This window comes from Nannospalax galili, unplaced genomic scaffold, assembly GCF_000622305.1.
Source record: "Nannospalax galili isolate Female #2095 unplaced genomic scaffold, S.galili_v1.0 scaffold39, whole genome shotgun sequence".
Classification (NCBI taxonomy): domain Eukaryota; kingdom Metazoa; phylum Chordata; class Mammalia; order Rodentia; family Spalacidae; genus Nannospalax; species Nannospalax galili.
In genome coordinates this window covers 4,853,482-4,866,034 of record NW_008346683.1, presented here as the reverse complement: position 1 = coordinate 4,866,034, position 12,553 = coordinate 4,853,482, and the positions used below count along the sequence as shown (strand labels likewise).

Sequence of the window (12,553 nt, the reverse complement as noted above, 5' to 3'; positions counted from 1 at the left end):
TATCTATCTATCTATCTATCTATCTATCTATCATCTATCTGTCTATCTATAATAAAATGTAATAAGTATATCTATGTAACAAATACATATATACATATATATGTATATGTGGAATGTTTTGTTTTGTTTTTGAGGCAGTGCCTTGCTTTGTAGCCCAGACTGGCCTTTAACTCACTGTATAGCCCAAGGTAGTCTTGAATTTATAATCCCTCTACCTTAGCTTCCTGAGTGCTAGGATTCTTCAATAGCCAAGAAGACAGGGAGAGAAAGGGAGGAAGTAGAGAAAATGAGGGGAGGAAGGGAAGAAGGAAAGGCAAAGGGTCTGAATAGACATTTCTCCAAAGAAGATATACAGATGAGGTACTCAATATTGCTAATATTTAATAAAATGCAAATCAAAACCACAGTACGATACCACTTCATATCAGTTAAATTGGCTATTAAAAAAAAAGGCAGTGTGTTGGTGAGGAGGTGGAGAAAGGAGAATCTTTATATAGTGTTTCATAGCATTGTAAATTAGTATAGCCATTGTGTATGTAAACAGTATGGAGTTTCTTCTAAAAATGTAAAGTAGAATTACCGTTTGATCCAGCAACCCCACTAATGGAAATAAAGAGATAGAGAGAGAGATTGAGAGAGTGTAAAAAAAAAAAAACATGGATATGGAAACAACCTAAATGTCTGTCAACAGATAAATGGATAAAATGTGGGGAGTATGTCTATATGCAATGGAATATCATTCAGCCTTTAAAAAGAAAAATCTTATCATTTGCAAGAATGTACATACAGAAAGCACTATAAAAAGTTAAATAAACCAGATATGAAAGGAAAAATACCACATGGTCCCCTTTTTATGAGGCATCTAGAGTAGAGAAGCTCGTAGAACTAGTTAGTAGGGTAGTAGCTGCCAGGGAGGGGTGTTGAGAGGTGTCCCTAGAGTCAGTTTGGGTTATGCAGAGTGAGTAGGTTCTGACTTAAGATTCCTGTAGAAGAGTAGAGTTAGCAATACTGTTACATATTTAACCTTTGATGAAGGGGTAGATCTTAATAGTTAAGTGCTCTTACACACACACACACACACACACACACACGCACACAATTGTTTTTTAAAAAACACTTTAAAAAAAAAATAGAACCAAGGTAATCTTTGGGAAATTTTAAGATTTGTTTCAACTGGCTTTCTTTCCAGCCTCGAAGAAAAGATGTGTAAGCCTAGAATATAAAGAAAATACATTAGATCAGATTAGATCAGAAGATTCATTAACAACTATTGATCAACATGGGCCGTTAGCATGCTCCTCAGTGTCATTTGGATTGAATTGTGTTCAGGTCAGCAATTGATGGAAGACTAGATTTTAGACTATCTTCCCTTCCCACAGCTAACAAGCCTTTAATCAAGGCTTTGAGGAGCCTTGAGTAGGCCTTGCTTTTGAATCTGCGTGTCAGGAGGGGGCTGGGAGCACGGGCTAGGGATGTCATGTTGCAGTGATTAATGATCGCTAGGGACTGAAAAGGAGAGAGTAATATACACAGTATTTCTACCCCCTGGAGTAGGAATGCAAACACCATTGTGCAAATCTGTGCATCATCACTGACTTCCTGGTAGCTGGAGAATTTCATACACTCATCTACCACAAATAAAACTGTCAGAGAAGTGACAGAGCTCAAAAGCTGGCCTTCCTTACTTAAAAGAATAGTGCAAACACAGTGAGCCAGAAAATTAATTTTGTAGTTATTTGAGAACTGAGTTCTTTAATAAGAAATGAGAAAATGGGAATTTCCTTGAAAAACCAGAAACCTCCAAATATTTGTTGATTCCAGCTCTACACTTGGTTTCTCAAATTTGCTGGATTCCTGGAAACTCTTACTTTAAATGAATCTAAAGGGAAAACATTCCTTGGTAATGGAATGGCCGTCTTAAACTTTTCAGTCTGGTCTGTGGTGGATTTAGAGAATCCTGTTGTTGATAGACTCCAGAGCTTGATGCCTTATGTTTAGAGGAAAAAATCCTAACATTTCAGAATGACTTGTACAAGTTTAGAAAGTAATTCTTAGGTAAAGTTCTTTTTTTCTCCCCAGTGAATCTGTGGTATTTAATAACAATTTCCAAATGCTTAAGTGAGAATAGAGCCATTTGAAACTAAATTAAAAACTACAGAGGTTTGCAAAAATTTTGTGTGAAAAGTAGTATATTTAGCTGCCTTGAGTACCTATAAATAACCAAACTTAGAGATGGTCTATAGTAATAGCTCTAGTGAGGGTCGAAGTAACTTGTATTTTACCAGGAACCATTTATTCATAATACTTGTTAAATTATTTTTTGCCCACAGTTTACATTTTTTGGTGCTGTATTCATTCTTGCTCATTTTTTTCTGAACTGCCTAATTTATAATGGATTTTTTACTAATTTTTATTTTTCCATAAGATAGGGAAAGAGTGAAGTATTTATATTCATAGAGAAATAGAACCATACCTCCAAATAAAGGAAAGAAAAACTTCTGTATTGTTTTTCTGTTTGTTTTATTTTTTAGGGTATCACTGTAAATTAAATTTTAGACTACTGTGGTCTAAATTAAGACAGCATCAGATGGATTAAGCCCTGACTCTGGTTTCCAAGTGGTTAGACTTTTAAATTGTATTTGCAAGAATTTATTTTTAGTCAGGATGTGGTTATTTTTAGACTTGCTTCTCTGTCACTAGGAAATGTAATGCCTGTCTTTCCATTGTTGTTTATCAGGAAGTCCTGAGGTAGAAGCCATTAAGATCCAGTTAGCCTAAGAACACTACCTGTCCTTTAGATGAAAATATGAAACAATACATAGAGGGAAATATGCATGTTGAGAACATGCCTAGGTTTTAACCCTTAGTACCATTTTAATATCTTGTATACTGAGCAGCAAAACCATGTTTTTAGGGAATGCCAGAAATGCTAGGTTTGGGTTCCCCCTGCTGGTACACATTCCAGGCTCATGTACTCCTTAAAACAGCAGAAAGGCCCAGGGGACGGAGATTAGAATAGCTCTGTTGGCCTCATTTAAAGAAACTGATGATGAGAGAGGAGGGAAAAGGCAGCAATTGTTTATTCCTGAAAATGTATTATTAAAAAAATAAGATGACTTAAAATTTGTATTTTGTACATCTAGAAAGAACAAAACTTAATCCTAACCATGTCTGGTTTTTAATGTTGTTGCCTCTATGATAAGCTGCTTATGTGCATTGCTCCTCAAATGCTTTATGTTGTAATCTAAGGAATTCCAAAACGACAGTGGATCCAGAAAGGACTTAAAGCCCCTAGAAGAAAATAGGAAGCAAGCATTGTCGTAGCATTAAAGAGCTGGCATTAGAGCTCGCTAATTCCTATTTTAGCAGTTTAGAAAGTGACATGGCATCATGTGATTGTGTCTGTCCATTTAATACTCTTCCTTCTAATTTGTCATCTGTGTATTTGAGACAGTTCTTTCTTTTATCTTAGCATATGCCAAGTAATATTGGTGGCTAATTTTGAAAAAGAAAAATTTTAATCGACTCCTAACAGTCACCTCTGAACTTTGTATTATGTTTGCATTTTAAAGGACTATTCAATTAAATTAAAATATTTTATTTTTGAATTGCTTTTCAGTAATGCAGTCAACCTTTTAAGCAATGTTCCGGTCTCTTGTTTGGATGTTCTCATCTGTCCATTAACCCATGAAGAAACAGTCCAAGAGGCAACGACTCTAGATGAATTACCCAGTGATAAAACAGCTGAGAAAGAAACAGTTTTGAAAAATAATACCATGGTATACAATGGTATGAACATGGAAGCCATTCATGTTTTACTCAGTTTTATGGAGAAGAGAATTGACAAGGTAAGGCTGACAAATAGAAGCCTTGAAGATGTTTCTAAAGATTGGATATGCCATGCATAGAAACAAGCCACACAGCATGGTTTTTACAACTAAGCTTGTTTTTTATACTTGACAGTATAATTTTACTCTAAAAGTATTTTGCTGTAATATATAACAAATTGATAAAGAAATCAAGTTAGCCTGTTTAATGTTGAAAATTATATTTATACAACCTAGTTCATGACTAGTACCTGAAAATGAAGGAAAAGCTAATACTTTAATTAATGCCAGAAACAAAAATTATCATACCCCCCAAATCATATCTTTAAAAACATTTTATTTTCATTTTTCTATGTGTGACTTTTCTCTAGTCTGTCACTCAGTTAGTTTGTCTGGCAGCTATGTTAAAAAGGCAGCAGGATGTCATAGGTGGGGTTACCTCATTGAAGCTCATTAGCTGAGCCAGGGTAAACCCTAGAAAATGTCAGAAAATCCAGGAAGGAGCAGTAAAAATGAATATGAAAATATTATTTAAAGTAATTTTTAGAATAATTTGTAAACTTTGGCAACATAGAATATATTCCAAAAAAAGTATTCCTATGCTGAGATCACATAAAGGAGCATCATCTTTGGTACCTAAACTAACCCAGCATGATGGTTTTCTTTTAGGGAAGCAGCTATAGAGAGGGCTTAACTCCAGTTCTCAGCTTATTAACAGAGTGTTCCCGAGCCCATCGAAACATCAGAAAATTTCTCAAAGATCAGGTAACTGCTTAATGCACCTTACAACTTAAATCTTTTTATATATGTTTTTGACATAGAACTAATGAATTCTCATAATGATTTCCTTTCAGAAAATTAGAGATCTTCCAGTCAAGAAATAAATGATCTTGTATATATTTCTTACTCATTTATTCTATCTAGCAAATATTTATTGAGTCTATTATGTGCTGTTTTCTAAGCATTCTGAGTATTAAATATCATGAGTTTTTCTTACCACTATAGGCCTTACCTTATAAGAGATAAAAAATAAATATATAATAGGTTATGATAAGTATTCTGAAGAAGAGAAAGCAGAGGAAGGGGTGGGGATTCAGGAGATAAGGGAGAGCCTCCCTGAGGAGATGGCATTTGAGAAGAAAGTTGAATAAATAAGAAAAGTACCTGTGAGAATGCTGGGAAGAAGAATCTACCAGAGAGAACAAGCTTAAGAGTTTTAGGACAAGAGGAGGCTTTGGTGTGCTTAAGGGAAAGCAAGGCAGCCAGTGTAACCAGACAGAAGACATCAGGGAGAGAGTGGTCAGTGAAGTAAAAGAGTAAATAGGGCCAGTGACAGAGTTGTGTAGCACTTTTAATTCTCTTTACATGAGATGAGAAAACACTGGAGCACTTTCAGAGGGGAGTGGTATGACTTGCTTTAAATGCTTTGCCTGCTATTTGTGGAGAGAGTGTAGAGCACCAGTGGATGGATTCCAGGAGACCAAACTTGAAAAAGATGATGATGAAGGTGAGGAGTAGGGTGGTAGTGAACAGAGTTCATATTTTGGGCTATGTTTTTAAAGTATAGCTAAAGAGGACTGGAAGGATGACTCAACGGTTAAGAACACTGGTTGTTCTTGGCAGAAGTCCTGGGTTCAAATCCCAGCACCCACATGGCAGCTAAAAACTGTTCATAACTCCAGTTCCAGGGGATCCAGTGGCATCTTCTGTCCTCCACAGGCATGGTCATTTATCTATACACAGGCAATACGCGCATACACATAAAATAGTAAATAAATATTTTTTAAAAAAAGAAAGTATAGCTCACACAATATATGGCTAGAATGGGGCATGGATTGAAAAAAGACAGAAAAAATAATAAAAATAACTTTGAAACCTTCAGATTATATCTAACCTCAAGTGTAACACTTGGTAACTGAATGTGACCTCCTTAAAAATCACAATTCAGGCTCCTTCTTTAATGTCCTGTAGTTAGAGCTGCCAGTCCAACTTTGTGTTGTCCCCATGAGGATGAAGTGTCCATTCCTTGCACTCTTTGGTGCCCTTTTCCTCTGGCCTAGGTGAGCTGTTCTTTTTGTTGCTGTAGATGCCCCTTTCCATGCATCTTTAACTGCACTCTTTCTTCGTTCTGCTTACCTTGAAAATAAAACAGCAAACTGGTTGAATCTGGCCTTCTAACTACTCTGGGCTGTCACTAAGTACTTGAACTGACTAGTCTCCTTTAAATTTAAGAGCCCCAACACCAAGCAGCTTCCCACCACATTCCGAGATAATTATTTTGCAGCTCCTTTTTCTTCAGACCTCTGTCACTTATTCTTTTCTCTCTTCGCAGTCATCTATTGACCTTTTTACCTATTTCAGTAAACTAAGAAATGCTAAGTCTTAAGGCACTGGGCTATAATCCTAGCACTCTGAAGGTTGAGGAAGAGGTTTGCTTGAGGCTAATTTAAGATACATAGCAAGTTCCAGTCCATCCTATACTACATAGTAAGACTTCTTTAAGCAGGAAAAAAAAAAAAAAAAAGACAGAAAGAAAGAGAAAGCGCCTTCTTTTCCCTTGCTCCTGTTCTTGTCCACATCTGCACCACCAAGGCCTTTAGTCCTCCTTTTTCAGCGCTCCAGTTGTCCCACTGTGGCAGCCTTGGTCTGGATCCCTTTTCTTCTCATCTTCTCCTGAGTTTTGACTCCGTGTTTATTCTCCCCTCTTCTTATCTTACATTAATTTTTTTTTAATGTACTGGATCATTTTTGTCGCCACCTAAACATACCTTCCATCTTAAAAACTAAGGAAAACTTTGCTGTCATCCTGTATTTGCTGTCATCCTGTAATCTCAGACTGTTTTTTCATTTTTTTTCCTCTCCTTCTTATGTAAAGTTTCTCAGATTTTCTATGCTCTCTGTTTTCCTCATCTCTTGGGAAACCCTCTGTAATTAGGCTTTCTGCTTCACTGCAAAGGTGTCTATCAAAGTCAGCAACTCAACATGGTCAAAGCTAAGAGTCTCAAATCTTTGATTCTCTGACAGCATTATCATCGTCATATTTATTTATTTCCTTATTTATTTATTTTGGTGGGAGGAGGGAGACAAATTCCTAGTTTCCCATGCTGGCCTCTAACTCACTATATAGCCAAGGATGATCTTGAACTTCTGATCCTCCTACCTGCACCTCCCAAGTGCTAGGTTTACAGGTGTGTACCACCACGCCGGTTTATTCCATGCTGGGGATCAATCCCAAGACTTGGTGTATGCTAGGCAGCCAGTCTCCCAGCACTAAGCACTCTAGCCTCCTATGGCATTTGTTGTAACCATTCTGCCTCCTTGAAAAACTGGCTTCGCTTAGTTTCTGGGACACAGTAGAGAATTTTGCTGGTCTTCTTCCCAACTCTCAATGTTTAAGTGCCCAAGATAAGTCTGTCTTGTATCCATCTCTACTCCCTTGTTGATCACACCCAGGACTAGTGACTTTGAAACTCATCTATATGCTGATGACTCCCAAAATTATGTGCTAAGATATAAACTTGAGCTAGCCTCTAACCTCTGGAGTTAGGTGTTGAACTGCTCCTTATCTCTACCTCTTGGATGTGTGGTGGTTTTCTTAAGTTTAGTGCAGTCCAAACAAACATAATTTCCCACCTGCCTTTCTGGTTTCTTCTCCCTCTTCCCCCATTTCATTGCTGGTACCACCTCTTCACCACATTGGCCATTTATCGCTATAGAATTTCCCCTAATAAATTAAGATCATTTTCTCCGTATATATGGTAAAGATTAAGTGACCTTTTTACTATGTATTGAGCACACAAATAGTGCTATTACAAAGACATTAGAAAATAGGAACTCTTGCTTTTAAACAATTTCTATTCTTTTGGAAGAAAAGAAATATACCTCAAATGCATGAATAGCCATTGCAGTAAGATAAATTAATCAGTTACATTTACTTCTAAGTTTGATCATTTTAAGGCATTCTGCCTTGACTTGAAGAACTTAATGAGGAATAATAAATGAAATACTTAATTTAATATTTTTGTTTTTTCCCAGAAAAGCAAAATCCAGGTTCAAGTAAACAGTCAATACTTGCTATTTCTAATTAGGGCAGCGGAAGAAACCTATTTGTTAAACAACTTATTTGTATGAAGGGCTTGGGCCACATACTGTGTAGATACAAGAGAGTATAAGATCCACTCTCTGTCCTTGAGAAATACTACAGTACAAGTAAGGAGGTGAAATATGGCAGTAAAACAATAACTAAAGCAGGAAGGTGTATTAATCCACATTTCATTACTATAGGCAAACACCTAAGGCAAGCCTACTCTATGAAGAATATTGGGGGAACTCATAGTTTTAGAGGTCCAAGGTTGAGGGGCCACATCTAGTGATAGCCTTATTGTGTCCAGTCCAAGGAGATGGCAGGTAATCTGTAGTGCATAGAAGCAACTTAAGGGAGAAAGGATTTATTTTGGCTCATATTTTAAGGGTATAGTCCTCAGTGGTAGGGAAGGTATGGTGGCCACAGCAGCTTTTAGTTGTGACATCAGGAATATGAGGCTATTTGCTTACAGCTCAGCAGACTAGGAAGCAGAGAAAAGGGAATGCCAGTACTTGGCCAGCTTTCTCCTTTTTCCCTTTTTATTCAGCTTGGACCCTAGCCCATGGGATGTTACCTAAAGGTGTGTCTTAAAAATACCAAACCAGGCTGGAGAGATGGCTCAGCAGTTAAGAACACTAACTGTTCTTACAGAAGACACAGGTTTGAATCCCAGCACCCACGTGACAGCCAACAACTGTCCATAACTCCAGTTCCAGGGGATCCAACAGCCTCTTCTGTCCTCCGCGGGCATTGTATGACGTGGGTGCACTTACCTACATGCAGGCATAACACTCATACACATAAAATAAAAATAACAAAGTATTTTTTAAAATACCACAGCCCACGTGACTTCATGCTAATATTCATGGCTTTCCTGGGCAACTGTGACATGTTTCTGGTCACCCTGTCTTTCTTGGGTCCCTACCATAGTTCCATTCCAATAGCTCCACTAAGCATCATCTCACGAGGCGCTTGTTTCAGGGGTTCTGAGCCTGCAGCAAATTTCTGCTTGGCATTCTTTGAAATCTTGGTGGAAGCCACCATGATCTCATAACACTGACATTGCACACACCTGCAGAATCAGCACCATGTAAATGGCAGAAAAGTCTGCCACTGTCAGAAACTATGCTTTTGCCTGCTTAAACCACTCCTGCATCCAGAGAGCACTTCACCAGATGAACATAGGGAAACAAATCCTGAAGTGGCCATGGGTGGTGAGCCAGTATAGAGCACCCTGGGCTCAGTCTCTAAGGCAGTACTATCCTGAACCTTCTCTGGCCCTCAGACAGAAGGTGCATGGTGTAGAAGATTTGTGAGATGCCCTCAAGGCTTTGGTCCAGACCTCGTAATTAACATCCTTGCCAGTCCCTTTAACAAACCATACCTCTACATTGTCTTTCTTAGCCACACCCTTCTTCATTTTTTCTCTGTTCTTTCCCTGGCCAAGCTGCTAGTTTGTCAAATCTCTCTACCCCCATTTCCTTTTGCTTCTGACTTTCACTGTAAATCTGACTAAAAGTAGCCAGTAACTCTAATACTGTAGCTTGAATCCTTTATTGTTTGGAAGTTTCTTCTGCCAAATAAACTAGACCATCACTGCTAATTTCAGCCCTCAAAAATCTTAGGGCATGGACTGGTACAGTCAAATTCTTTGCAACAGTGTAATGTGATGGCCCCTTTCCAGTTTCCTATTTGATTCTCATTTCCATCTGAAATCAGTTCCTTAGTCTCTTCCTTTTCTGAGCCCTCACCAGAATCTCCCAAAAAACTCTACTTAAAACATTCTAGACTTTTTCTAGCCTGCTACTCCAAATTCTTTTAATCTGTTCTCATCACCCAGTTTCAAAACTTCCTCTCCATTTTCAGGTTTAGCTATGGTAGCAACCCCACTCCTGGTACTGGTTTTCTATATTTGTCTGCTCTTTATTACTATAATGAAGTACTTGTGGCAGGCAAATTTACAAAGATAACAGGTTTATTTAGCCCTGAGATTTAAGGATAAAGGATTGGCATTGGCTTTGCTCTGGTGAGGACTGCTTGGCTCATGGTAGAAGCACATGCAGGAGGGAGAGTCATATCAAAGCAGAAAGCCAGAGTGCATTGGAAGTCTTGAAACAACTTACTCTCGTGAGACCTTGAGGGTCTGGTGATGTTACTTTAATCCCTGCTAAGACCTAGGAACCTCCCTCTAGACCTCACCTCTCAAAGGTCTCCCCACCTCTTGGCACCACTACACTAAGGACCAGGATCCGAACATATGAACCCTTGGAGAAGGAGAATACACTGAAACTGTAGCATAAGGTGTACAATACAGAAATAGACTTTCCTTCCCTCAACGAGATACTGTACTTACACATCCTAGGAGTCCCTTCCTTGCAGCAGTTTGTTTACTGATCTTTACTGCTGAGCTTGCCTACTTCTCTGAATTCTAACTCAAAAGCATAACTTTCCCTTACCCTCTTTCAATTCTTTGTATACTGGCTAAAATCCTTAGCATGTTTATCCTGACACACTGGGTTTTCTCACTGTTTACTCTGAAGACCCCCACTACCCACCACCTCACCCTCTTCTAGAACTGTGTGTGGACTTCTAGTGCTGACCCTAACTCCAAAGGTAGCCTGACTCTCCTCTTCTCCATCTCCCTCCTCCCAGCAGCTGCCAGCATTGATAGCCTGCCTGCCCTGTTCTTTTTCTCTCAAACTATAATAAAATGATCCTCAGGTTTGAGGGGAGGGGGAGATGAAAAGAGATTGTACTGTAGACTAGAGATTTAAAAAAGCAGAACTTGGGACTGGAGAGATGGCTCAGCAGTTAAGAGCACTGGCTGCTCTTGCAGAGGACCTGGGTACCATTCCCAGAACCCACATGGCAGCTAACAACCATCCATAACTCCAGTTTCAGGGAATCTGACATCTTCTGACCTCCACAAGCATTGCACTTACACACGTGCAGGCAGTACACTCATACACATAAAAAGTAATAAATAAAATTTTAAAAAATTTAAAAATAAAAGGCATAATTTAAGCTGGGCATGGTGGAGCATGCCCTTAATCCCAGCATTCAGGAGTCACAGGTAGGCAAATCTCTGTGAGTTCAAGGCCAGCCTGGTCTACATAGCAACGTTCCAGGCCAGCTGGGGCTACAGGAAGACCTTGTCTCAAAAAGACTAAAAAGAAGGCAGTGTTTACAGTAGCATATGATCAGCAGGGCTGTTGCTCAGTAGTAAAGCATGGGCTTAGCATTTGCAAGGCCCTAAATTCAATCCCTAGCACTAAGAAAAAAATTAACTTGGATAATACTGTAATTGAAGTCATGGCTGACTGGTTACTATGTGTAGTAGTGAATATCTGATTAACTAACTCATACATACCTAAAGGAAATTGGCCTTGAGTACTCTTTATTTAGGCAATTACAAATAAAAACAGTTGGCAGAAATTACTGACCCAGGTTGTATTGCTCTGAAGGGATTTACAGAAGAGATATTAGGTGTGTTTGAAAGAGAAACTGAACAACATTTGCCAAAATATTGTTGGAGATGCCAGGCATGTTGGCAAATGCCTGTAGTCCCAGCATTCAGGAGGCAGAGGCAGGTGGATCTCTGTGAAATTGAGGTCAGCCTGGTCTCCATAGTGAGTTCCAGGCCAGCTGGGGCTATAGGGAGACCCTGTCTTTAAAAGACTGGAAAAAAAATTCTGGCCTACAACAGGTGCAGTAAATTGTTCATTTCATAGTGGAAAACCTCGCTGTTTATTAGAAGGTACTTGCTGTGGTTTGGGTACCATTTGTCCCTTAAGAACACATGTGTTAGAAGCTTAGTCTCCAGGTTGGTCAGGCGTAGTGGCACACACCTTTAGTCCCAGCCCTCAAAGCTGGTCTACATAGTGAGTTCCAGGCCAGCTGGAACTTCAGGGAGACCAAAAAATAAAAAGCAGCAGCAGCTTAGTCTGCAGGATGGCAATGGTGGGTGATAAGGTGGAACCTTTAAGAGGCTGGGCCTCATGGAAGGTCCTTAGGTCACTGGGAGAGCTACCTACAGTACAGGAACGCTTGAGCTTTTACAGAACAAGTACTAAGAGCAAACCTTACGCTTGAGTCACTGTTTGGCTTTCTGTTTATAGATGTGATCCCTTTCCTACATCAAGCACCCTGACAATCTCCTCCATTAGGCCCTCACCAGAAACAGACACAGTGGGTAGGATTACTTGATCTCAGACTTTGAATCCTCAGAAATAAACTATTAAACAAACCTCTTTTCTTCAGAAGGTTAGCATGCCTTGGATAGTTCCTTATAATAAAGAAAATGAATCAATGTAACATTTAATGAAAATGAGTTTATTCATTTTCCCTCCAATCAGTAAATATTTGTTGGATACCTATAGTAAATATTCTAGGCACTGAGGAGAGAATAGTAAACAAAAGAAAAATTCCTCTCCTATGAAACTTACTTTTTTATGTGTATGAGTGTATGCCTGCATGTGTGTAAGTGCACCCATGTTGTACAATGCCCATGAAGGTCAGAAGATGGTGTCAGATCCCCTGGAACTGGAACTTGGACAGTTGTTAGCCACCATGTGTGTGCTGGGAATCGAATCTGGGTCCTCTGCAAGAACAGTCAGATCTCTTTTTTTTTTTTTTTCTTTTT

At 38.9% G+C, this 12,553-nt stretch overlaps 1 protein-coding gene across 11 annotated transcripts in view; it reads left to right on the top strand.

Annotated features, from left to right (window-relative positions):
• The window catches only part of Ric8b (RIC8 guanine nucleotide exchange factor B), a 115,345-nt gene that overhangs the window by 61,107 nt on the left and 41,685 nt on the right, over positions 1-12,553 (top strand). For all 11 annotated transcript variants that reach the window (XR_003851093.1, XR_607609.3, XR_003851094.1 and 8 more), the window contains exons 5-6: positions 3,620-3,848; positions 4,497-4,592. Coding sequence is in view for 6 of the 11 variants with exons in the window: in XM_008843120.2 (XP_008841342.1) it covers positions 3,620-3,848; positions 4,497-4,592 (325 nt within the window). In the remaining 5 variants the exon portion in view is untranslated. The remainder of the gene's footprint in view (positions 1-3,619; positions 3,849-4,496; positions 4,593-12,553) is intronic.